This window comes from Pogoniulus pusillus, chromosome 43, assembly GCF_015220805.1.
Source record: "Pogoniulus pusillus isolate bPogPus1 chromosome 43, bPogPus1.pri, whole genome shotgun sequence".
Taxonomy (NCBI): domain Eukaryota; kingdom Metazoa; phylum Chordata; class Aves; order Piciformes; family Lybiidae; genus Pogoniulus; species Pogoniulus pusillus.
In genome coordinates this window covers 438,261-462,663 of record NC_087306.1, presented here as the reverse complement: position 1 = coordinate 462,663, position 24,403 = coordinate 438,261, and the positions used below count along the sequence as shown (strand labels likewise).

General features: G+C 59.7%; 5 protein-coding genes across 7 annotated transcripts; all 5 read left to right on the top strand.

The window, feature by feature from the left end:
* The first annotated feature begins 1,741 nt into the window (after positions 1–1,741).
* Positions 1,742–2,965, top strand: LOC135192610 (feather beta keratin-like). The gene is made up of 2 exons (XM_064175866.1): positions 1,742–1,899; positions 2,224–2,965. The coding sequence occupies exon 2, from the start codon at positions 2,245–2,247 to the stop codon at positions 2,539–2,541; it is 297 nt and encodes a 98-aa protein (XP_064031936.1). The 5' UTR covers positions 1,742–1,899; positions 2,224–2,244; the 3' UTR covers positions 2,542–2,965.
* A 2,820-nt stretch (positions 2,966–5,785) lies between these two features.
* Positions 5,786–6,993, top strand: LOC135192608 (feather beta keratin). The gene is made up of 2 exons (XM_064175864.1): positions 5,786–5,940; positions 6,235–6,993. Exon 2 carries the CDS (start codon positions 6,256–6,258, stop codon positions 6,550–6,552), a length of 297 nt encoding a protein of 98 aa, XP_064031934.1. The 5' UTR covers positions 5,786–5,940; positions 6,235–6,255; the 3' UTR covers positions 6,553–6,993.
* A 2,496-nt stretch (positions 6,994–9,489) lies between these two features.
* LOC135192607 (feather keratin 1) lies at positions 9,490–10,671 on the top strand. Its single transcript, XM_064175863.1, has 2 exons — positions 9,490–9,642; positions 9,937–10,671. Exon 2 carries the CDS (start codon positions 9,958–9,960, stop codon positions 10,252–10,254), a length of 297 nt encoding a protein of 98 aa, XP_064031933.1. The 5' UTR covers positions 9,490–9,642; positions 9,937–9,957; the 3' UTR covers positions 10,255–10,671.
* A 3,697-nt stretch (positions 10,672–14,368) lies between these two features.
* LOC135192606 (feather keratin 4-like) lies at positions 14,369–16,831 on the top strand. Of its 2 annotated transcripts, none has more exons than XM_064175861.1 (2): positions 14,369–14,419; positions 16,076–16,831. In XM_064175861.1, exon 2 carries the CDS (start codon positions 16,090–16,092, stop codon positions 16,438–16,440), a length of 351 nt encoding a protein of 116 aa, XP_064031931.1. In that variant the 5' UTR covers positions 14,369–14,419; positions 16,076–16,089; the 3' UTR covers positions 16,441–16,831. The 2 variants fall into 2 exon arrangements, with proteins under 2 accessions (XP_064031931.1, XP_064031930.1); XM_064175860.1 differs by lacking the exon at positions 14,369–14,419 and adding an exon at positions 15,844–15,915.
* Positions 16,832–20,994: 4,163 nt separating this feature from the next.
* LOC135192592 (feather keratin B-4-like) lies at positions 20,995–23,153 on the top strand. Of its 2 annotated transcripts, none has more exons than XM_064175847.1 (2): positions 20,995–21,079; positions 22,454–23,153. In XM_064175847.1, exons 1-2 carry the CDS (start codon positions 21,010–21,012, stop codon positions 22,804–22,806), a joined length of 423 nt encoding a protein of 140 aa, XP_064031917.1. In that variant the 5' UTR covers positions 20,995–21,009; the 3' UTR covers positions 22,807–23,153. The 2 variants fall into 2 exon arrangements, with proteins under 2 accessions (XP_064031917.1, XP_064031916.1); XM_064175846.1 differs by lacking the exon at positions 20,995–21,079 and adding an exon at positions 21,172–21,307.
* The last annotated feature ends 1,250 nt before the right edge of the window (positions 23,154–24,403 follow it).

Here is a 24,403-nt window from a genome sequence, read left to right as displayed (position 1 = left end):
CCTGCAGCAAGGCCCTCAGCAGGTGCAGGATGCTGCAGCCACCTGAGCTCTGCTGGGACAAGAGCAGAAGCAGTGGGGAAGAGCTGGCAGCGGGGAGGGCAACATCATCTGGAGCCTGTGCCGGCAGGGAGCAGGGGGTGGCAGGACACTGGGGCCGTGGGCAGAGCCTCAGCACAGGCACTGGCTGTGGGCCTGCCAAGGTCTGGTCGGAGCCTGCAGCTGTGGATCTGCTGGGCTGGGATTTGGCTGAATGGAGCCTGAGGAGACACAACTGGAATCAGCTTCGTCTCTTGGAAGAGCTTCTCCTGTCCTCCTCTGCTGGGGGTGCAGCTGGTGCCTGTATCCCAGCTGCAGAGGTGTCCTCTCCTTGCCCATCAGTGCCCTGGGTGCAGAACACCAGGCCCAGGGGCTCCTAAGAGCCTCACCTGGGCTCTCTTCCTCCTGCCTCTTGCCTTTGGCCCAGGCTCTGTTTCACTCTTCTGGACCCACAGCCCTGCCCTGCAGGCAGTGACGGCTGCGGGCACCACTTGCTCTGCTCCTGTCCGTGTGCTTTGCCCTGCCTGAGCCATCCCTGCTCTGTCCCCAAGGGCTGGATGTGTGAGCTGGGCTCTGGGCTGCACCTGGGCACTGGCTCTGCACGTTTCTCACCCTGGCACTGGGCAGTGAGGCCCTTTCTGCTGCTCTCCTGCCCTCCTTCTCGCAGAGTGCTGCTGGCTGGCCCTGAGCCCTGCCTGTCTGCATCGACTTCTGCTGCTATCCAGAGTCATGTCAGAGCTCTTCTCATCCCCTGCCATGAGGAATTTAGCCTGGGGGTGTGTGGGGCTGAGCTGCCTGCCCCTGGCAGATTGGATGAATTTTGCCATCCCCTTGCAGCGAGGACTCGGCTGGGGGGGTCAGAAGTGGGGCTGGGGTCCCGACCTCATGGGGCCATTGAGCCCTCCCTCTACCCCCGGAGTGCTGCAGAGCACTGAACCATTCCTTTGAAACACATCTCTGGAAGGTGCTGACGCCGATGCCCTCCAGCCTGTCCTTTGGCACTGCCAACCCTCTCCTCTGGGCAGGGTTGAGTGTCCCATGGCAGTCCTGCTGCCTGCAGCTGCCTGCATTGCTCTTTGGCATGTTCTCTGAAGCAGACCTGCTGGGGACCAACGGGGAGGAGGACTGTAGCTGGCTCTGGGATGTCCCTGGCCCCCAGTGTGTGCCCTGGTGTGGAGGGAGCCCCAGCTGCTCCTGAGGCGATGGTGGGGGAAGCAGAGCAGAGTCCTTGCCCGTGCTGGTGTCTGGGGACCCACAGATGCTGCTCACATGGATGAGAGGGGAAGGAGCCCAGCTGGATTCTCCAGAGGGGATGCCTGGAAGCACAGCAGGGTTAGAGGCCAAGAGCAGAGCTTGGATAGCCTGAGCCAGGCTGAGAAGCTCGATAGGAAGAGCTGAGGCTATGCTTGGTCCGCTGCAGGAGACTGGTTGGCAGCCTGGACTCTAATGACAGGGTGGGAAGGAGACCACAAATCAGTGGAGAAAACCTCAAAACAAGCCCTGGGAGAGTGAGAGGTTGGCATCATGGGGTGAGGCAGAGCCATCCCTTTCCCTTTGCCTTCATCTTCCTCACTTCTGTGTCATTTTCACTGGAAAGCTTTGGGCCTCTAATTCTGGGAGTTGAAAGGAGCCTGCGTGGCCGAGGGCAGCTGCGAGGGGCAGGGAAATGCAAAGGCAGCGGCAGGGAGCAGCAGCAGTGGCCTCGTTTCTCTGATGGGGCTGTTTTGCATGCAGATGAGTTGCTGGCAGAGACATTCCATGGGCAGAGGAGCCTCTGGGCCTGGGGCGCTGTGGGAGCTATAAAAGGCAGCCCTGAGCAGGCTCCCTCATCCTGCTCCTGCCTTCTCCTCCGTGCTGACCAAGGTGAGCTGCCAGCGCCTTTGCCTCGCTGCTTCTCCTTCTCTGTCTCTGGGGCTCAGTGCAGCCTTAGCTGCGATGCTTTGGTTGTCTTCCTGAGCCACAGCTCCTTGCCATGAGCACAGGGAAGAGGGAGCAGCTCTTGGGCTGTCTTTGCAGGGCTCCCTTCCTGCTCTTCCATCTCTCTTCCTCGCTGCTCAGCCTTGTGCTGCTCCCCAGCCTGTGCCTGTGCCTGTGCCTGTGCCTGTGCCTGTGCCTGTGCCTGTGCCGTGCCCTGCAGGCTGCCAGGCTGCCCCTCACGCTGCCTGTCTCTGCCTGCCCTCTCTCCAGGTCCAGCTGCAGCCCTCGGCCATGTCCTGCTACGATCTGTGCCGCCCCTGCGGGCCAACCCCCCTGGCCAACAGCTGCAACGAGCCCTGTGTCAGGCAGTGCCAGGACTCCAGGGTGGTGATCCAGCCCTCGCCCGTGGTGGTGACGCTGCCAGGACCCATCCTCAGCTCCTTCCCCCAGAACACCGCCGTGGGCTCCACCACCTCTGCTGCTGTGGGCAGCATCCTGAGCGAGAGTGGAGTGCCCATCAGCTCCGGGGGCTTTGGGCTGTCTGGCCTGGGCGGGCGCTACTGCGGCAGACGCTGCCTGCCCTGCTAGAGCCCTGCCCGAGCCCAGGGAGGCCTGGACCAGGGAGCCCCAAGCCAGGTGCTGGGCTGAGGCTGGCACTGCTGGGCAGGCTTTGCAGCTGGGCTGAGCACCCTCTCGAGCTGCTGCCCAGGAGGGAGGCAGCAAGGTGCCAGCCTGCGGTGCCTGCAAAGGCCTCCAGCAGGTGTCTGCTGCTGCTGCTGCTTTCTTCTGCCCGTCCTGAGTCCCTGCTGTCTGCTGCCGGCCTGTGCCAGGGCTTCCTGCTGAAGTGAGCTGCCAGGGGCCCTGCTGCCGGCCCTGTGCCCGCCTGTGTGTGCAGAAGACTCGTGTGCCATGCTGTGGAGGGGGCCTGATTGCCAGCTGCCCTTGCAGCAGCCTGGCCTGTGCCCCTTCCCCCGGGCACTGCTTCATTTCCCTCTTTTGACTCATTAAAGTTTATGCTGCATTGTATCTGGTGGCTCCTCCTGTTCCTGCCCCCTGCCGCTCCATGGGCACTGGGAGGGAAAGGTTTGGATGTCTAAGGGTTAAGTTCCACCTCCTTACCCGAGCAGAGCTGAGTCCCCTCAAGGGCCGTGGCCACTGGAGGAGTCATGGGAAGGTGGAGCAGGCTGCGGCGTTCTCTGGATATGCAATGGGTGCCCAGGAGCTTCCTCAGGGGATGTTTGAGCAACAACTGTGGGTGGCTGCTGGCTGCCATTTGCTGGGGGAAGTCGTTGCCCTGCCCAAAGCCATTTGTGTGCAGCCAAACAAGCTCTGCCCGAGGCTCTGACTGCCCTTGAACCCCTCCTAGTGTGTCCCTTCCCTGTTGCAAGCCCTGGAACTGGAAGGAGCCCTCAAGAAGCTGAGCTGTGAGGGAGCAGCCTGGGGAGCTGTGTGAAGGGAGAGGAGAACCCTCTGCAGGAGAGCTGCACAGTGGGGCTGGGGTGCCCATGGGGCCCAGGATCACAGATCACAGATGCCAGGGGATGGAAGGGACCCAAAAAGCTCATCCAGTCCAAGCCCTGCCAGAGCAGGACCATCCAAGCTAGCTCAGGGCACACAGGAACACATCCAGACAGGCCTGGAAAGGTTCCAGAGAAGGTGACTCCACAACCCCTCTGGGCAGCCTGTGCCAGGGCTTGGGACCTTACATCAAAGACATTCAGCTGGAACCTCCTGAGCTGCAGCTTCTGTCCACTGCTCCTTGTCCTGTCCCAGGGAGCAGTGAGCAGAGCCTGTCCGTCCCCCCCGACCCCCAGCCCTCAGGTATTAATAAGCATTGATTAAATCCCCTCTCAATCTTCTCTTCTCCAGACTCTCAGACCCAATCCCCTCAGCCTCTCCTCACCAGGCAGCTCCAGTCCCCTCATTATCCTCACAGCCTTCCTTGGACACTCTCCAGCAGTTCCTGTCCCTCTTCAACTGGGGAGCCCCAAACTGAAGGTAGAGCTCAAGATGAGCTCTCAGCAGGGCAGAGCAGAGGGGCAGGAGAAGCTCCCTGGATCTGCTGGGCACACTCTGCTTGATGACCCCCAGGGCCCCATTGGCCTCTTGGCCCCCAGGGCACATTGCTGCCCATGGCTGTTCTCCCCCAGCACTCCCAGGTCCCTTTCCCCAGGGCTGCTCTCCAGTAGTCACCTCCCAGCCTGTCCTGGTGCAGTTTCTTCTTTGTCCCCAGGTGCAGGACTCTGCACTGGTCCATGTTGAACCTCATTTGGCTCCTCTGTGCCCAGGTCTGTGCCCAGCTCTCTGAATAGCAGCACAGCCTGCAGCTGTCTCAGCCAAGCCTCCCAGTTTGGTGCCAGCAGCAAACTTGCTGAGCAGCCTCTGTCTGTCTGTGCCCTCATCAGTGGCATTGATGAAGATGTTGGACAGGACTGGACCCAGCACTGATCCCTGGGAGGCTCCACTGGTTGCAGCTCTCCAGCTGGACCTGGCACCATTGATCACCACTCTCTGAACTCTGTCTTGTAACCAGGTCCTAATGCACCTCACTGCCTGCTCTGCCATCCCACACTGCCTCAGCTTACTCACCAGGATGTCATGGGAGACAGTGCCAAAGGCCTTGCTAAGGTCAAGGCAGCCTCCATACACTGCTCTCCCTGCATCTACCCATTTTGTTATGGCATCACAGGTTAAGCAATGGGTGTGTGAGAGGGGCACAGGAGCAGCATGGGCACACACTTCACAGTCTCTCTCCTCTGGAGGAGCTGACAGATGCTGGTGACAGCCTCAGAAGTGTGTGCACAGACTGACAGGAGCAGGCAAAGCCTCTTTGCCTCAACAAAGTCCTGTGGTCAAAAGCCTGAGGCACTGTGGAGCCTTTCTGCGTGGTCACTGTGTCCTGAAAGGACCTGAGCCTGCAGCAGCTGTGCGAGAGATCCTCCAGAGTCACCAGGAGGAGGCTTCTGCCCTTCTGCCAAGGCTGGGCAGAGCTGCCTGGGGCAGTGTGAACTCAACAGCTCTGCTCTGCTGCCCCCTTCGCAAGCCTTGTCCAGCAGAGGCAACGCTTCCGTGCCTGGGGTCTGGTTGTGCTTGAGGCAGAGCAGGAGGCAGCTTTTGTGCTGTGCTCCTCATGGCCCCTGCCTGCTGCTGGGCAGGATTGGGGTCCTCTGGAAATGATGCAGGGCTGTGGCAGTGCCTGCAGTGCCAACAGCCTGTGTGGCCAGAGCAGGAGTTGTGGCAAGGACAGGGGTAGCAAGAAGGAGGTTTATGGCTTGCCCAGCACAGCCTTGGGCATGGAGGTGCCTCCTGGTGTTTCAGAGGACTCAAAGTGCAGTGCGGGGAGTGGAAGAACTTCAGTCGTGCCCGGGGGGGCTCTGCTGACCGAGACAGGCAGGGATGAAGGAGAGGAGATGGATGGACAGAGTGCTGCTGAGATCAAAGCTGAGCCCCAGGCAGAGAGGGACAAAGAGCCCAGAGCAGAGGAGCTCTGCTGAGCAAGGTGGTGCCTGACAGTGGAGAGAGGAGAGAGGCAATGAGGGATGGAGCCAAGCCTGGCATGGCCAGGCAGAAGCTTTCCACTGAGGAGCCCTGCCCCAGCCATCAGGAGACACTTTAAAGGAAGGCCCTGCAGGGCAAGGGTCTGGCACCATCTGCTGAGGTGGGACTGCCCATCCCTGGCTGCATCATCAGCCTGTGCTGATGTGGCACTGCCCTGGGACCATTCCTGGCCTCTAATTCTGGGAGTTGAAAGGAGCCTGCGTGGCCGAGGGCAGCTGCGAGGGGCAGGGAAATGCAAAGGCAGCGGCAGGGAGCAGCAGCAGTGGCCTCGTTTCTCTGATGGGGCTGTTTTGCATGCAGATGAGTTGCTGGCAGAGACATTCCATGGGCAGAGGAGCCTCTGGGCCTGGGGCGCTGTGGGAGCTATAAAAGGCAGCCCTGAGCAGGCTCCCTCATCCTGCTCCTGCCTTCTCCTCCGTGCTGACCAAGGTGAGCTGCCAGCGCCTTTGCCTCGCTGCTTCTCCTTCTCTGTCTCTGGGGCTCAGTGCAGCCTTAGCCGCGATGCTTTGGTTGTCTTCCTGAGCCACAGCTCCTTGCCATGAGCACAGGGAAGAGGGAGCAGCTCTTGGGCTGTCTTTGCAGGGCTCCCTTCCTGCTCTTCCATCTCTCTTCCTCGCTGCTCAGCCTTGTGCTGCTCCCCAGCCTGTGCCTGTGCCTGTGCCGTGCCCTGCAGGCTGCCAGGCTGCCCCTCACGCTGCCTGTCTCTGCCTGCCCTCTCTCCAGGTCCAGCTGCAGCCCTCGGCCATGTCCTGCTACGATCTGTGCCGCCCCTGCGGGCCAACCCCCCTGGCCAACAGCTGCAACGAGCCCTGTGTCAGGCAGTGCCAGGACTCCAGGGTGATCATTGAACCCTCGCCCGTGGTGGTGACGCTGCCAGGACCCATCCTCAGCTCCTTCCCCCAGAACACCGCCGTGGGCTCCACCACCTCTGCTGCTGTGGGCAGCATCCTGAGCGAGAGTGGAGTGCCCATCAGCTCCGGGGGCTTTGGGCTGTCTGGCCTGGGCGGGCGCTACTGCGGCAGACGCTGCCTGCCCTGCTAGAGCCCTGCCCGAGCCCAGGGAGGCCTGGACCAGGGAGCCCCAAGCCAGGTGCTGGGCTGAGGCTGGCGCTGCTGGGCAGGCTTTGCAGCTGGGCTGAGCACCCTCTCGAGCTGCTGCCCAGGAGGGAGGCAGCAAGGTGCCAGCCTGCGGTGCCTGCAAAGGCCTCCAGCAGGTGTCTGCTGCTGCTGCTGCTGCTTTCTTCTGCCCGTCCTGAGTCCCTGCTGTCTGCTGCCGGCCTGTGCCAGGGCTTCCTGCTGAAGTGAGCTGCCAGGGGCCCTGCTGCCGGCCCTGTGCCCGCCTGTGTGTGCAGAAGACTCGTGTGCCACGCTGTGGAGGGGGCCTGATTGCCAGCTGCCCTTGCAGCAGCCTGGCCTGTGCCCCTTCCCCCGGGCACTGCTTTGTTTCCCTCTTTTGACTCATTAAAGTTTATGCTGCATTGTAGCTGATGGCTCCTCCTGTTCCTGCCCCCTGCCGCTCCTGCCCGAGCTCTCCCTGGGCACTGTGGTGCCCTGCAGTGTAGGGGGTGGCTGAGGGCCTGTGACTGATTTGTGCCTTTCTTGGGGCACTGGGACTGAGCATCCAATGGAAATGGTGGCCTGGAGGGGACTGTTCTGAAATGCACCTGACGAAGTCTCCACAAAACCTCCACAACTCTTTGTCCTCCCTACGACATGGTTGTCTTTGAGCAAACCCTCTCCTGCTCTCCATGGCCAGTAGCAAACCCTCTCCTGCTCTCCGTGGCTCTCATCCTGTCTGCAAGAGCAGGGCAGGGATTGTCCTCCTGCTCTAAGCAGTCCTCAGGCCACGCCTCTAGTCCTGGGGTTAATTTTAGGGCCTCACTCCAAGAAGGACACTGAAGGGCTGGAAAAGGACCAGAGAAGGGCAGGAAAACTGAAGAAGCTTCTAGAGAAGTCTTCTGCTGAGAGGTTGAGTGATCTGGGGTGGTTTGGTGTGGAGAAGAGGCTGAGGAGAGACCTTCTGGCTCCTTGCAACTCCCTGGGAGGAGGTTTTGGTGAGGTTGGTCTCTTCTCCTACTTCCCAGGCTAGGACAAGTGGAAATGGCCTCCTGGTGCACCAGAGGATGTTCAGATTGGGCAGGAGGAGCAATTTGTTCATTGAGAGTGGTCAGGCACTGGCACAGCTGCCCAGGGCTGTGGTGGAGGTGCTAAAGAAGATGCAGAGGTGGCACTGGGGCCATGGTTTGGTGCCCATGGTGGTGCTGGGGCAATGACCTCTGAGGCCTTTCCTGACCTCACTGCTTCTGTTGCTGCCATTTGATGATGCAGGTGATGTGTGTCAGCAGCACTTTACTACTCCCCCAAACCACCTCTCTGGCACCCCAGACTCGACTCTCACTCACTGTGCACTGTTTGTGTCTCTGTTCAGTCACTACCTGGAAGGTTCTGTGATAGTGCCCTGAGGGCATTTTGCCAGCCCTACACTGCCCCTCTGCTCTGAGCTGTGGGAGGTGACAGAAGGGAGGGCAGGACATTGCCTGTGCCTGGGGTTCTCCTGGAGCTGCTGGGAGAAGCTCCCCTGGGATGTGGTGGTTGCTGCTGCCACAGGGGCTGTGCCCTATGCCAGGCTGCCTGTCCCATGCCCCCCACAGCCTCTTGGCCTCCAGGCTGAATGTGGGGCAGCTCCTGTCCTATGCCAGCCAATGTTGGAAGCGCAGCAGTGCCCATGCAGGCCAGCAGTGCCTGTGCCAGAGTCCAGCCCTGCCTGCACTGCCAGAGCTGCTGCCAGCCCCAGTCCCTGCGCCCTGCTCTGCAGCAAGGCCCTCAGCAGGTGCAGGATGCTGCAGCCACCTGAGCTCTGCTGGGACAAGAGCAGAAGCAGTGGGGAAGAGCTGGCAGCGGGGAGGGCAACATCATCTGGAGCCTGTGCTGGCAGGGAGCAGGAGGTGGCAGGACACTGGGGCCGTGGGCAGAGCCTCAGCACAGGCACTGGCTGTGGGCCTGCCAAGGTCTGGTCGGAGCCTGCAGCTGTGGATCTGCTGGGCTGGGATTTGGCTGAATGGAGCCTGAGGAGACACAACTGGAATCAGCTTCGTCTCTTGGAAGAGCTTCTCCTGTCCTCCTCTGCTGGGGGTGCAGCTGGTGCCTGTATCCCAGCTGCAGAGGTGTCCTCTCCTTGCCCATCAGTGCCCTGGGTGCAGAACACCAGGCCCAGGGGCTCCTAAGAGCCTCACCTGGGCTCTCTTCCTCCTGCCTCTTGCCTTTGGCCCAGGCTCTGTTTCACTCTTCTGGACCCACAGCCCTGCCCTGCAGGCAGTGACGGCTGCGGGCACCACCTGCTCTGCTCCTGTCCGTGTGCTTTGCCCTGCCTGAGCCATCCCTGCTCTGTCCCCAAGGGCTGGATGTGTGAGCTGGGCTCTGGGCTGCACCTGGGCACTGGCTCTGCACGTTTCTCACCCTGGCACTGGGCAGTGAGGCCCTTTCTGCTGCTCTCCTGCCCTCCCTCCCACAGGGTCTCCTCCTCCTGCCGATTCCCTTGGCCCAGGCTCTGCCTGAGCTCTTTCCTCAGCTTGGTGTCTGGGTGGAAGCTTTCTGTGCTCTGCAGAGCTCTTGTGGCTTGCCAGGAGGCTTCCTTGGCCTGCACCCTGCGGGGTCTCTGTGGCTTTCTGGCCAACATGGGCACCTCTGCTCTGCTCCTGTCCCCTGGGCTGCTGCCCTGCTCGAGTTCATTCCTGCTCTGTCACCAGGGGCTCGGTGGCTCAGCTGGGCTCTGGGCTGCACCTGAGCACTGTCTGTGTTTTCCTAACTCAGGTATTTTGCCTCAGGAGTAGTCTCCATTTACTTCTGTGTCATTTTCCCTGGGACCATTCCTGGCCTCTAATTCTGGGAGTTGAAAGGAGCCTGCGTGGCCGAGGGCAGCTGCGAGGGGCAGGGAAATGCAAAGGCAGCGGCAGGGAGCAGCAGCAGTGGCCTCGTTTCTCTGATGGGGCTGTTTTGCATGCAGATGAGTTGCTGGCAGAGACATTCCATGGGCAGAGGAGCCTCTGGGCCTGGGGCGCTGTGGGAGCTATAAAAGGCAGCCCTGAGCAGGCTCCCTCATCCTGCTCCTGCCTTCTCCTCCGTGCTGACCAAGGTGAGCTGCCAGCGCCTTTGCCTCGCTGCTTCTCCTTCTCTGTCTCTGGGGCTCAGTGCAGCCTTAGCCGCGATGCTTTGGTTGTCTTCCTGAGCCACAGCTCCTTGCCATGAGCACAGGGAAGAGGGAGCAGCTCTTGGGCTGTCTTTGCAGGGCTCCCTTCCTGCTCTTCCATCTCTCTTCCTCGCTGCTCAGCCTTGTGCTGCTCCCCAGCCTGTGCCTGTGCCTGTGCCGTGCCCTGCAGGCTGCCAGGCTGCCCCTCACGCTGCCTGTCTCTGCCTGCCCTCTCTCCAGGTCCAGCTGCAGCCCTCGGCCATGTCCTGCTACGATCTGTGCCGCCCCTGCGGGCCAACCCCCCTGGCCAACAGCTGCAACGAGCCCTGTGTCAGGCAGTGCCAGGACTCCCGCGTGGTGATCCAGCCCTCGCCCGTGGTGGTGACGCTGCCAGGACCCATCCTCAGCTCCTTCCCCCAGAACACCGCCGTGGGCTCCTCAGCCTCTGCTGCTGTGGGCAGCATCCTGAGCGAGGACGGAGTCCCCATCAGCTCCGGGGGCTTTGGGCTGTCTGGCCTGGGCGGGCGCTACTGCGGCAGACGCTGCCTGCCCTGCTAGAGCCCTGCCCGAGCCCAGGGAGGCCTGGACCAGGGAGCCCCAAGCCAGGTGCTGGGCTGAGGCTGGCACTGCTGGGCAGGCTTTGCAGCTGGGCTGAGCACCCTCTCGAGCTGCTGCCCAGGAGGGAGGCAGCAAGGTGCTCTCTGGACTCCAGGCCAACCTCTGTCTTGGTCTTGAAATGCTTTTGGTGCCTTTCCTGTGTCTGTGATTTGCATTTCACACTGCTGTGGGCTGATGCTGTCCTGTCAGTGGTAGCTGGGGGGGGTATTCAGGACTGAAGGAAAAGTGGAGTTTTGCTTGCTGTCTTCCAGCTGGAATGGTTCAGATGTCTCCTTCCCCTGTGGCATCCTGGAATGTGTTCTGTTTGTTGTGCAGAATCCCTCTTGACTTTGTATCATTAAACTGAAGTTGCATCTGGATTTGAGTTCCTTTGTGCTTCTCTCTTCCCATTCCCCTGGCCAAGAAGGTTTCACACATGGAAAATCTCCTCAGTGTCCTGCTCAGCTGGAACCTCCTGGGGTCCACTTTGTGCCCTTGCCTCTTGTCCTGTCCCTGGGCACCACTGAGCAGAGGCTGGGCTCAGCCTCCTGCCCCCCACCCCCATCCCCTTGAGCTCTTGCTGAGCATTGAGCAGATCCCCTCTGGGGCTGCTCTCCTGCAGGCTCTCAGCCTTGCTCCTCACAGAGATGATGTCCTGGAGCAGGCTGCCCAGAGCTTGTGGAGTTTCCTTCTCTGAACACTTGCAAGCTCCCCCTGGACATGTTCCTCTGTGCCCTGCTCTGGAGGGGGCTGCTGGATGAGATGATCTCTGGAGGTCCCTTCCAACCCTTGCCATGCTATGAGCTGGTGGCAGCCTGAGTAGAGTCTCTGGTGGAAAATCAGTGTCCCTGAGGTGTTTCTCTGCCGAGGACCCTGAAGGGTCTGGTTTGTGCCCAGGGACCCTCTGGTGTTGTCACACAGCTGCTGTGGCTGAGGCTGTTTGCTGCTCCTCTGCTCCCTGGGGAGTCAGCCCCTGGACATCAGCGAATGGGCTCCTGCTTGGTGCCAGGAAGGTGCCCTCCTGCCATGCAAATGGAGTCCAGCAGCTAATGTGGGGAGAGTGAAGTGGCAGCTGGAGAGGCTGGGCCCAGCAGCAAGCCCTGAAAGGGACTTTTGTGGTGCCTGTTGTGAATGGAAGGGCCTGGAGAGCTGCTCCCTGCCCTAAGCTTGGGTGAGGATCTTGATCTCCTTGAGGAGAGGAAGGCTCCACCAGGGGCTAGCCAGACTGGAGCCATGGGATGAGGTTCAACAAAGCCAAGTGCTGGGTCCTGCATTTGGGTCACCACAACCCCATGGATGCTGCAGGCTGGGGGCAGTGGCTGGAAACACCCTGGGGGTGCTGGGTGGCATCAGCTGGAGAGGAGCCAGGCTGTGCCCACGTGGTCAAGAAGGGCACCAGCATCCTGGCCTGGATCAGCAATGCTGTGCCCAGCAGGAGCAGGGCAGGGATTGTCCTCCTGTGCTGGGCACTGGGGAGGCCATCCTTTGAGTGTGGGGTTCAGTTTTGGGGTCCTCCTTCCACTAATAAAGGCATTGAGGGGCTGAGGGGGGGCCCAGCTGGATGCCCATGGCTGGAGGGGTTTCAGGCAGTGTGGCAGAGGGAGCCCCTGTGCAGGAGAGGAGGAGGTGCCCACCACTGGCAGCCAGGTCCCCTCTGTGTGTGAGGGCTGCAGTGGAGAGCTACAGAGCAGCTCTGGAGCCCCTGGGACAAGAAGGACTTGGAGGTGCTGGAAGGGGTCCAGAGAAGGGCCATGAGGAGCAGAGGGCTGGAGCTGCTCTGCTCTGAGCAGAGGCTGAGTCCGTTGGGGCTGTGCAGGATGGAGAGGAGAAGGCTCCCAGGAGACCTCATTGTGACCTTGCAGTGTCTGCAGGGGGCTGCAAGAGAGCTGGGGAGGGACTTTTCAGGCTGTCAGGCAGTGATAGGACTGGGGGGGATGGAACCAAGCTGGAAATGAGGAGAGTCAGAGTGGAGGTGAGGAAGAAGTTGTTGAGCAGGAGGGTGGTAAGAGCCTGGCAGGGGTTGCCCAGGGAGGTGGTGGAAGCCTCATCCCTGGAGGGGTTTGAGGCCAGGCTGGATGAGGCTGTGGGCAGCCTGCTCTGGTGTGAGGTGTCCCTGCCCACGGCAGGGGTTGGCACTGGCTGAGCCTTGTGGTCCCTTCCCACTCTGACTGGTTCTGTGGCTCTGTGGAGCAGGAGCTCTGCCTGTGCAGCTTTGCTCCTCCAGGCCTCCCTCTGCAGGATTCAGTTCCCAGGCTGATTTTTGCAGGTGGAACCTTCTGGAGATAATGAAAGGGGTTTGCTGCTGGCTCCCAGTCTGGGTTCAGCATGAGAAGCAGGCTCTGGACATCAGAAATTCTTTCATCTTCCCCAGTTCTGGGCACTTAATTTTGGCTGCTTTCAGACTGGCTCCATTAGCCTCAGTGTGTGCTGGCTCCAAGCTTGGCTCTCATAAAGACCTTTTTGGCTCCTCAGCAATTTGGGAGCAAATCTAACATCAGACTCAAGACCTTTGCTAAAACTCTTTCCACTTCCCTGTCTGAGCCACTCAACAACACTTTGCACTTAATTTGCTCACCCTCTTTAGCAAAACAACCTCCCAGGAGCCTCTTGGGTGAGCGCTTTGAGGCAGTCTGACTAAGCTGGGGTTGAGTCACGACCAGGAGACAGCTCAGGAGTCCTTTTGCAAGGACTGCAGAGATCTCTCATGAGTTGGGCTGTAAAGTGTGAGTCAGCAGAGCCAAAAGAAGCTCTTGGGTGCACTGAGGGGAGTGTGGGCAGCAGGGCAAGGGAGGGTCTCCTCCACACCTTCTCTGACCCAGTGAGGCCATCTCTGCAGTGCTGAGGCTAGTGCTGGACTCCCCCCAGCTGCAGAGGGACTGGGCGCTACTGGAGATAGTCCAGGGGAGGCTGGGAAGGTGCTGAGGGGTCTGGAGCAGCTCAGTGAGGAGCAAAGGCTGAGCCCTGGGGCTGAGAGCCTGGCAAAGAGCAGCACAGGAGCTGTGCCGAGCTCTGCCGTGGCAGCATGGCCCAGGCTCTGCTGTGGGGAAATGCCTCTGGCAGTGCTGAGGCTGCGCTCGGAAGGCTCTGAGGTGTTGCTGCATGACCTTTTGATGTGAGCACCTCCACAGAGGCTGGAGGAGGCCTTGAGCAACCTGGGCTGGTGGGAGATGTCCCTGCCCATGACAGGGGATGGGAACTGGAGGATCTTGAAGGTCTCTTCCAACCCAACCCATTCTGTGAGTCTGAATCTGTGAGTCCAACTCCAGACCCCTGCCATGGGCACCTCCACCAGCCCAGGTTGCTCGAGGCCTGATCCAGCCTGGCCTTGAACACCCCCAGAGAGGAGGCATCCACAGCTTCCCTGGGCAGCCTGTGCCAGTGCCTGCCCACCCTCACTGCCAAGAACTTCTCCCTCCTCTCCAGTCCCAATCTCCCCTCTCCCAACCCAAAGCCATTGTCCCTCATCCTGGCACCCCCAGCCCCTGGCACAGTCCCTCTCCTGCTCTCCTGCAGCCCCTTCAGGTGCTGGAGTCTCCCTGCTCTGCGGCCTGGTTGCATTTGTCTCTGAACTCCAGGCTGGGCTGTGACTCTGCTCTGGGGTCAGCAGGACCTGGGGCTCTTTTGCAAGACCTTCCCTGAGAGCAGAGCTTCAGCCTGGATTCTCCTTCTGCTTGGCCAGAACCAGAGCTTGGCAAGCATTGGTGGGGCCCAAAGCTGATCAGGGGCTTCCACTCAGGCTCCTGGTGACAGAACACCACAGGGAGAGTGAGGCACTGTCAGAGCTCTCCTTAGTTGGCTTCCCCCCCCATGACTAAGGCCAAACAATTGGAGGGGGAATTTTGCTGGGCCTGCAAGGTGGCAGTGGCATAAATTTGGCCCAGAACTCCAGCAGATGAGAGGCTGGGTGAGGGAATCTGTGTCAGGAGATAACACAAATGATGAGCAGCAGGAGAGGACCTTTAATGGGCTGGGAGCGTTTTGCATTTGGGGCGCAGCGGCTGGGAGCTAATTTGCTGCTCAAAGGCTGTCTGAGCTCCTCAGGCCATCCTGGGTGCACTATAAAAGCAAACTCCACTCCAGCTCCTGCCTGCCACTTCTCTTCCCCTCTTCCTCTTTTGTGAGCCAGGTTAGTCCCAGTCTGCTTCTCCTTCTCTGCTTGCTCAGTCCTTGCCTTCAGAGCACTTTGGCTGTTGTCCTTCTCACTCTGCTGGCTGCTGGCTGGGGGAGGTGGTGTGGGGAGGTTGGGGCTGTCTGCTGGAGTGCAGCCTCTGCTGGAGCCATGGTCTGGGCTGGAAGGGATCTCCAGTCTGCTTGTGAGTGTTGTCACAGAGCCCTGCCATGGTGCTGCTGATTCACTCAGGGGTTGGCTTTCAGGTGTGCTAAAAGTCTGAAGGGCTGTGGCCAAAAGGTCATCGAGCAGCCTGGCTTGGGGCAGCCACAGTCAGTAGGAGCAGGGCAGAGATTGTCCCCCTGGACTGGACACTGGTGAGGCCACTCCTGGAGTGCTGTGTCCAGTTCTGGGCACCTCAGTACAGGAGAGATGTGGAGGTGCTGGAGCCAGGGCAGAGGAGGGCGGGGGAGATGTGAGGGGCCTGGAGATAAATCTGATGAAGGAGCTGGGGCTGCTTGCTATGGAAAAGAGGAGGCTGAGGGCAGACCTGATGGCTCCCTGCAGCTCCCCGACAGGAGGCTGTGGGGAGAGATTGGTGCTGCTCTGCTCACTGATCACCAGCAGCAATGGCCTCAAGCTGCAGCAGGACGGGCCCAGGCTGGACACCAGGAAGAGCTTTTCCACAGCAGGAGTGGGCAGGCACTGGAGCAAGCTGCCCAGGGACCTGCTGGAGCTGCTCAGAGGTGGTGCCTGGGGATGTGGTTCTGGGGTGAACTCTGCAGAGTTGGGCTGGATGACCCCGAGTGTCTTTTCCAGCCTGAATGCTTCTGTGGTTCTGGGAAGCTGAGGCAGAGCAGGGTCAGGCTGGAGCTGAGGAAGAAGCTCTCCAGTACCAGGGTGGTCAGGCTCAGGCACAGGCTGCCCAGGGAGGCTGTGGATGGCTCCTCCCTGGGGGGTGTTCAAGGCCTTGAGCAGCTGAATCTGGTTTGAGAGATGTCCCTGCCTGTGGAGGGGAGGTTGGGGAAGATGAGGTCTGAGCTCCCTTCCACCCTGAGCCCTTCCATGGTTCTGTGAAAGATTTGCAGCTCCAAGGCCGATGAACTGCACTGAAGTTTGTGCCTCTGGAGGCAAAGCTGGAACTGGAACCAATTCTTTTGTTTCCCAGGTGTCTGCTGAGCTCTCTCTCCAGAGACACCTTTGTGCTGAGATGTTCCTCACAGTTACCTCCTCTCCAGCACTCTCAGTCCCTGGGGCTGGAGCTCAGCTCTGTCTTTCCAGACACAGCCATGAGAAGTACTGAAATTAAAGTGGTGCTCTGGGAATGGCTTCTTCTGTTCTGCTGCCAGCTCTGTGCTGGGTCAGCAGCAGCCCAGGGAGGATTCTTTCAGCCTCCATCTTCTCTTGGTGTAGTTAAGAGCTCAGATCCCTCCTCAAGCTGTTCCTCACTCAGCTCCAAGAAAAGGGTCTCTGGAAATCTGTGATCTTGAGCAAGCTGAGTGAACCTGAGTATGGTAAGGGCCAGGCTGGGTGAGGCTGTGAGCAGCTGAGTCTAGCTGAGAGGTCTCCTTGCCCGCGGCAGGGGGGTTGGAGCTGATGAGCTCCCAGCTGCCTTCCATCCCGAGCCATGACCACTCTCTGATGTCTCTCCATGCTTCTGGTCCTGTCTTTCAGACTCAGCTGCAGCCATGTCCTGCTACGAGCGGTGTGCCCCCAGCTCCTGCGGGCCAACCCCCCTGGCCAACAGCTGCAGCGAGCCCTGCGTCAGGCAGTGCCAGGACTCCACCGTGGTCATCCAGCCCTCGCCCGTGGTGGTGACGCTGCCAGGACCCATCCTCAGCTCCTTCCCCCAGAACACCACCGTGGGCTCCTCAGCCTCTGCGGCCGTTGGCAGCGCTCTCAGCGCCGAGGGGGTGCCCATCAGCTCCGGCAGCTCCCTGGGCCTGGGCAGCTTCGGGTACCCGGGGCTGGGCAGTGGGCACAGCCGCCCTGGCCGGCGCTACGCCTCCTACCGGGGGGGCTTCTATGGACCCTGCTGAAGCCCCAGGAGCAGCGGGAGGAGATGGTCAGGAACGCTGAGGCATGACCCCACGCAGGACTGAGCTCATGGCCGTGGCTTCCAGAGGTGATGTTAGATACCCACAGCTCCACCTGAAGCTGGGGGGGCAGTGGGAGCTTGGCACCTCCTGGAACCAGGCCTGTGCTTGTCTTCCATTACCCTTTACCTTGTGTTCCTGGCCAGGCTGTTTGTCCTCTTCAGTAAGGTGTGGACGGGTTAGGAATTGCCCTGCCCGCCCGGGCCAGCACAGCCCACTCCATTGAGAGGGAAGACCTCAGCTTGCTGAGTGTGCCACCGTGAGTGGGTGAGTGGGCACCGTCCTCAGTGGGCCGTGAAAATGTCTCTTTACCCTTTGTGTCGCTTCCTTTCGTTCTTCAGCCTCATTAAATTTGTGCTGCAGCAAACCCAGAGTCTGTCTGTCCTTCCCTCCTGCCCTGCCCCCTTGCCCAGCCTGCCTGTGCTGGAACAGGGCCTGCTGCAAGGCATCGGCTCCAAAGGCATCCTGCAGTGGCCCCAGGCCAAGGGCCAGAGGAGAACAACTCAGGATGCAGCTGTGGGAAGAGTTTTGCTTAGGTCCCTGCCTGGCAAACGCAGCCTGAGGCAGCTGGCAAGGGCTACATCAGGCTGAGGTGCCCCTGCTGAGGTGCCCCTGCTTAGGTGCCCCTACTGAAGTGCTCCTGCTGAGGTACCCCTGCTGAAGTGCCCCTGCTGAGGTGCCCCTGCTGAAGTGCCCCTGCTGAGTTGCCCCTACTGCTGCTCTCCTGCTGCTGCAGGAGCAGGACACCTTCAGGCCATGTTTCTTTGTACTTCAAAGAGCTGGGAAAGGCTCTTTAACTGCCCTGGCACTGCTCTGCGGTGGGAGCTGGAGGTCCTGGGTGAGAGACAAGAGTGGGGCAGTGAGATGGTTTAGGAAGGGGCTCAAGGGGAAGCTCTCTGGGGTCAGTGCTGCTCCTCCTTGTCCTTCTGTGGCTGCAGATAGGAGATCCTGCAGAGCAAAGAGGGCAGAGTGGTGCAGCAGGGCCGGGGCTGTGTGGTGCTCGCAAGAGCATTGCCTTTGAAACCTGCTGGCCCTGGGCAGCAAGTCTGGGGGAAGGAGATTAAAGGCTTTGAAGTTCTAAGCCGCCTCTGGGAGGCCTTTACAAACCGTCCCTGCTGTGTCTGGTGGATCTGAAGTCGCTCAGGCCTTGTTGTGCTCCCCCTTGGCCACCTGTGCTGTCACACAGGGGCTGTGCAGGGGCTGAGAGCTTTGGTCCCTAAAGAAGGAAGGTTTGAAAAGCTCTACCTGGAGGCTCTGGTGACTCAGGGTCCTGCCAGGCCACGCAGCTCCCAGCCTGGTGTCTCTGAGCTGTCTGGCTTGGAGCCTCAGTCTGTGTCTGGAGGCTGCTGCTGACCTGTAAGTAAAGCTGCAGCTCAGTGGAGCTCGGTTAAAGGAGGCAGATCAGCTCCCTGCAGGATCCGGGCTCTGGGGGAGTGCAGAGAAGGGAGCAGCTGTGCCCCTGCTGGTGTCATGCAGCAGAAGGTTGCTCTGAGCTCCATGGGGAAAGGATTTTTGCCATCCCACCTGAAGCCACTGCTGGGTCACAGAGGACACCTCCCAGAGAAGTCCTCACTCATCAGAAGTGGTGGCAAAAAGGTTTTCTTTCAGGGAGGGCAGCTCCTGTGCCTGGCACAGAGACAGGCACAGCCCCTGCGGAGAGCGGCACCGAGGGAGCTGGGGCTGGCACACTGCATGGCAGGCATCTTGGAGAGGGTCAGGGGGACAGGTGCAGACACTTCCCACTGCAAGGCTCCCTCCTGGAGGAGCTGAGGCATCCTTGCACATTCACTAATTGCCTCCTGCATTAATTGGCTCTGGCTGATTTGCATGTGGCTGCCCCCAGTGAAGTTCTGTTTACTGCTGGTGTTGACTGCTGGCCCTGGACGGCAGCCACAGCCCCTGGGGCCTCTTTCATCTCTGCTTTGCATCCATTGCTCCAGGCCTGACTCCACCTTCCCCAAATGGGGATGAGTCCAAGCTGGATTTGGTCAGGAATTTTGGCTCATGGGAGTCCACCTGCAGCAGCTTTCCACTTGGGTCCTGAGTGAGCAATTCCTCCTCTGAGGACTGAGAGAATCCCAGACTTGTAGAATCCTGGAACCAGAGAATGGTTTGGGTTGGAAGGGAGCTCAAAGCTCAGCCAGGTCCAACCCCTGCCATAGGCAGGGACACCTCCCACTAGAGCAGGTCACTCCAGGCCTCATCCAACCTGGTCCTGAACACCTCCAGGGAGGCTGTGGAGCACAGAATCACAGAATGTGCCAGGGTCTCACTACCCTCACTGTAAACAACTTCTTCCTCACATCCACTTTCAATATCCTCTCTGCCACTCCAAACCCATTCCTCCTCCTCCTCTCACCACCAGACCTTCTCAACAGTCCCTCCCCAGCCCTTCTGCAGCCCCCTGCAGATCCTGCAAGGCCACTCCAAGGTCTCCTGGGAGCCTTCTCTTCTCCAGCCTGCACAGCCCCAACTCTCTCAGCCTGTGCTCATAGCAGAGCTGCTGCAGCCCTCTCAGCATCTTGGTGGCCTCCTCTGGTCTGGCTCCAACACTTCCATGTCCTGCTTGTGCTGGGGGCTGCAGAACTGCCCCCAGGGCTGCAGGTGGGGTCTGAGGAGAGCTGAGCCAAAGGGCAGAATCCCTTCCCTTGCCCTGTGCCCACACTGCTCTTGCTGCAGCCCAGCACAGGGTTTTGTGTCTGGGCTGCACTCACACTGCAGGCTCCTGTTGAGCTTTTCCCCACCCCAGACCCCCAGGGCCTGCTCCTCAGGGCTGCTCTCAGCCATTCCCCACCCAGCCTGGAGCTGTGCTTGGATTGCACCTACCCAGGTGCAGGACCTTACACTTGGCCTTGTTGAATGCCATGAGGTTGGCCTGGGCACAGCTCTGCAGCCTGCCCAGGTCCCTCTGGATGGATCCCTGCCCTCTAGCAAGTGGCTGTGCCAACAGCCTGGTGCCACATGCAGACCTGCTGAGAGTGCACTGATTCCTATGCCCATGACACTGACATCACAGAATCCCAGAACAGTTTTGGAAGGAAAGGCCTTTGAGCTCCTCCAGTCCAACCATTCTCTGACTCTGCCAAGGCTGGGGCTAAACCCTGTCCCTCAGCACCACAGCTCTGCCTCTTGGAAGCCCCTCCAGGGGTTCAGGCTCTCTGCTCCTCGGGACATTGCAAAGCCTTTGGCTCCTGGGTCGAGAAGGCTGAGGCAGCCAGGCCTGCCTCCATCAGCAGAGGACCTGAGATCATTTCAGCATCCCTGCACCTTCTGGAGGTCGTTTTCCCAAGCCCCCTGCCTCTGCCCATGCTCAGTGGAGTCCTTGCCGCAAGGGAATGCATTTCTGTGTCCTTCTGATGTGCAATCAAACTCTGATTGCGTCCAAGCAGCGTCACAAACCTGCCCATTTCCTGCTCTGTGATCAGGGAACCACAGAACGGCTGAGGCTGGAGGGGACCTTAGAGATCATCTGCCCGAGCCTCCTCTATTTGCATGTCTGAGCTGCTGCCGGAGCTCGGCTGCGAACCTGGCAGAGTTCTGCTCTTCAGAAGTGAGCAATCAGCCCTTGCTTCCCAGGGCTGCTCCGGAGCTGCACTTCAGGCACATTTTGCATGTCTCCACCTGATTAAGCACCGGGAGAGGAGGGCTTGAGTCCTGCTCCCTGCCCTGGAGCCTGCCGTGTGGCTGCTTCTCAGGCTAGGAGCTGCCTTTGAAACAGAAATGGAATTGCTGCACCTCAGCAGCCCCTTTGGGCTGGTGCCAGAGGGACACAGCCTCATTTGCTTTCGAAAGAGGGAAAAGGGGCAAGAAGATTCTAAAGCTCTAATGAGCTGCCATTAATTAGCAGCATAATTGTGTGTAATGGCCCAGGACACGGCAGAGGGAAGCAGTCATTAAGTGGCAGATGTAAATAAAGCTCTTTGGCGTCTTTAATGAGCCCTTGAGTGAGTTTGTGGTGGACTCTGAGTGCCCCTGGCTCTGACTAGCCTAAACCCCACAAGAATCCTCAACCCGACCTGGTTCCTGCTTCCCCCCCGCGGTGTTTGATGTAGAAAGCAAACTCCAGCTGCAGACTGCGTAGATGAAGGACTTGGCCGCTCAGCTCCCAAATTGCAGAGCTGTGTCTGCAGAGCCCTCCCCGCACGGTTTGATGTCGGAGGAGCGGCTCGGGCTGCGGTGGCCTTTCATCTGCGGGCAGGGAAGGCAAAGCTCAGCTCCCTCAAATCAGCTCTGTCCCGGGAAGTCCCCGGGGCTGGTGGGGTGCAGTCAGCTCTCTGTAGCCACCTTCCTCCCGGAGCTGTGCTGCTGTCTGCCTGCTTGAGAGGGCTTTGGCAAACCTGTGAGCCAGACTGGACTCAGAAACAGCCAATTCCGACCTCTTTACAGCGAGCTGTGCCCAATAGCTCATGGAGAAGGAGGGGAATTGGAGAGAGGAGTTCACAGTGGATCATGCCAAGGGCCGTGGGGAGCCTGCGGTGCCCTCAGGGTGCAGAAGAATCTCTTTAGGGGGAAATGAATCACTTTGATTTGGCCAGGGACGAGCCGCAGATGAAAGCAGCCTCTGGAGTGGAATGCAGACGAGGTGAGGAGGAAATGAAATCAAGGCACAAACAGGGGGTGGGGGGGAGAAATTAACTCATCAGCTGGGGGTGCTTTGCATACGAGAGGGCTCCGGCAATTGGCCGGCGAATGGCTACGTGCTCGGAGCCGGCTCTGAGCTCCTCGGGAGCTGCAGGACAAGGTATAAAAGCCCAGCACCGGCAGAGCTGCTCCCATCCTCTTCTCCTGCTTCTCTCTGCCTGGGGAAAGGGTAAGTCCGGAGCTGCTTCCCGCGTCCTGGGCTGCTGCCTTCGCTGCGTTTTGACTCTTCCTCTGTTTTGTCTGTGCGCTCTGAGGTCTGTGCCCTTCGCCTGCGCTGAGGACACCTGCAGGTACCTCCTCCCCTCGGAGCCCTTGCGGGGTGGCAGCTGCTGGGCACAGGACTTAGGGCTCATTTTTCCATCTCTGTCACCAGCTCAGCCAGGTCTGAGGGGTTCAGATCCTGGCAGCCAGCAGTGGGTGTGGAGAGTCGAACGCCGTTGTTGTAGGTGAAGTTCCTCCTTGCTTTGTTATGCCCTGTCCTGAGCTCTGTCCCTCACTTTCCCACCCACTGCAGGGCTGCCAAGAACCCTGGAGGAGTCTTGTGGGAAATGATCTACTGCAGGCTGCTCAGGGGCTGCCCCTTGAGCTCCCTTCTCTAGCAAGGAAGAGGTCTGGGGTTCACTGAGGTCTCTTTCCTAGCCCAGAACCCCACTCCCCACACAGTCTCTGGTTAGTTTCTTGTGCTCTCCAGCAGCTGGCCAGCAGGGCAAGGGAGGGGATTCTGCCCCTTGGCTCTGCTCTCCTCACACCCCACCTGCAGTCCTGGGGGCAGTTCTGGACCCCCCAGCACAAGCAGGACATGGAACTGCTGGAGCCAGTTTGGAGGAGGCCACCAAGATGCTGAGAGGGCTGCAGCAGCTCTGCTCTGAGGCCAGGCTGAGAGAGTTTGGAGCTCTGCAGCCTGGAGAGGGGAAGGCTTGGAGGAGTCCTTGGAATGGCCTTGCAGGATCTGCAGGGGACTGCAGGAGGGCTGGGGAGGGAGTGTTGAGAAGGTCTGGTGGTGAGAGGAGGAGGAGGAATGGGTTTGGAGTGGCAGAGAGGAGACTGAAACTGGATGTGAGGAAGAAGCTCTTTACAGTGAGGGTGGTGAGGCCCTGGCACAGGTTGTGCTGCTCCCTCCCTGGAGGTGCTCAGGACCAGGTTGGATGGGGTGACCTGTTCTAGTGGGAGGTGTCCCTGCCTATGGCAGGGGTTGGACCTGGCTGAGCTTTGAGCTCCCTTCCAACCCAAACCATTCTCTGATCTCTTGGAGGCCTCATTCCATGACTACAGCTGCGATGTCTTTCTTGTACCTCCTCCCTTCCTTGTGTTCCAGACCCACTCCATCCTGCAGCCATGTCCTGCTATGACCTGTGTGCCCCCAGCTCCTGCGGGCCAACCCCCCTGGCCAACAGCTGCAGCGAGCCCTGTGTCAGGCAGTGCCAGGACTCCACCTACGTCATCCAGCCCTCGCCTGTGGTGGTGACGCTGCCAGGACCCATCCTCAGCTCCTTCCCCCAGAACACCACCGTGGGCTCCTCAGCCTCTGCAGCCGTGGGGGATGCCCTCAGTGCTGGAGGGGTCCCCATCAACTCGGGCAGCTCCTCGGGGCTGGGGGCCCTCAGCTACTCGGCTCTGGGTGGCCTCTACGGGAGGCCCTCCAGGCGCTACAACCGGTGCGGGCCGTGAGAGCGCCTCGGGGGGAGCAAACCACAGGAGCTTGGAAGCGTTGACCTGGATCAGGACTGGATTCGTGACCACGGCCACTTGCTTGCTGCCACCCCCCCTCAGCTTGCCCCCAGGCAGGAGCTTGGCATTGCTGATTTTCTGTTGTTGACGAGCTGCAAGAGTGCCACTTTGGCTGCTGCATGCAGGAGTTGGTGTCCAGCTGCGGAGCGGTGCCCTGAACTGGATGATTTGGTCTGATCCAACTCAGCCCTTTGCTCTCTTTACATTTGGAATGGTTTTGTTGTTTGTTTGGTTGTTTTTTAACCATTCTGTTTCTTACTCATTAAATTTGTGGTGCATCATCTTCAGGCCTGCCTGGAAGTGCTCTGCCTCGTGCTGCCTCCTTTGCAGCCTTCTCTAGGAGGGGTTTTGCCTGTGCACAGGTTTCCAGAAGGAGGCAAACCTTCATTTATCTCACCCTGTGCTAATTAGCAAGGAGGTGATCAGAGAGAAAGTGATGCAGTGGGCAAGGAGGAGAGGCTGAGAGCCTGGAGAAGAGCAGCCCCAGAGAGGATCTGATCAGTGCTCAGCAGGAGCTACAGGGGCTGTGAGGGGAAAGAGGCTGGGGCCAGACTATGCCCACTGGTGCCCAGATACAGGGCAAAGTGGAGCCCAGGAGGTTGCAGCTGAGCAGAAGGAGAAAGCTGTTTGGGGTGAGGGTGCAGGAGGCCTGGAGCAGGCTGCCCAAAGAGGCTGTGGAGCCTCCGGCTGTGCAGAGCTTCCAACCTCCCCTGGGCATTGTGCCCCTGGGCAAGCTGCTGGGGCCCTGCTGGGGCAGGGGTGTGTGTAGGATATGATCCGCAGAGGGCCCTACCCAAGCCACTGGGTTGGCATTCTCTGTTACATCTTTTTTTGCCAGGCTGTTTCCCCTTAGTTACCCTTAGGCTGCCCAGAGCAGTGGTGGAGTCCCTACCCCTGGAGGAGCTCCCGAGCTGTGAAGATGTGCTGAGGGCCGTGGGTGGGTGGTGAGCTGGCAGTGGAGAGTTAAGGGTTGGACTCGATGATCTTTGAGGTCTTTTTCAACCTCAGTGATTCTGTGGCCCTGCTGTGTGCTATCCTGGCATTCCCTGGCACTCCACCTTGGAAATCTCAACAGTCCTCAGGATGATTTCTGTCCCTGCGTTCTGAGCTGATGGAGATTTGGCACCCAACAGGCTGCAGAGATCAAACTCCAGTTGCAGACAGACTCAGAGTTGCTTCCTCTGCTGCTGCCTTCTGAGCTCAGGAGAGCTGCAATTCCCTGGTAACTGGTGGGGAGCTGATGTGGTGGTTTGGGGAGCATTTGGGGTGTCACTAGAGGCCCTCAGAGCCATGGCAATTACTGTGCCTGCTCGGAAGCTCCACGAGATAATGACTCCTGGATTGCTACACAAACCCTCATTACCCTGCTGCTACCGCGGGGATCCCGATGAGACTTTCACTCCTCGGTTGCAGCAGAGGCTGAGCTGGGCAGATCCCTGATAAGTGAACTCAGCCCAGAGGGAAGATTGCTCCAGGAGGAGGCTGAAGGACAAATGAGAACCAGAGCAGCTCTTGTGCAGCACCACAGGGGTTTCAT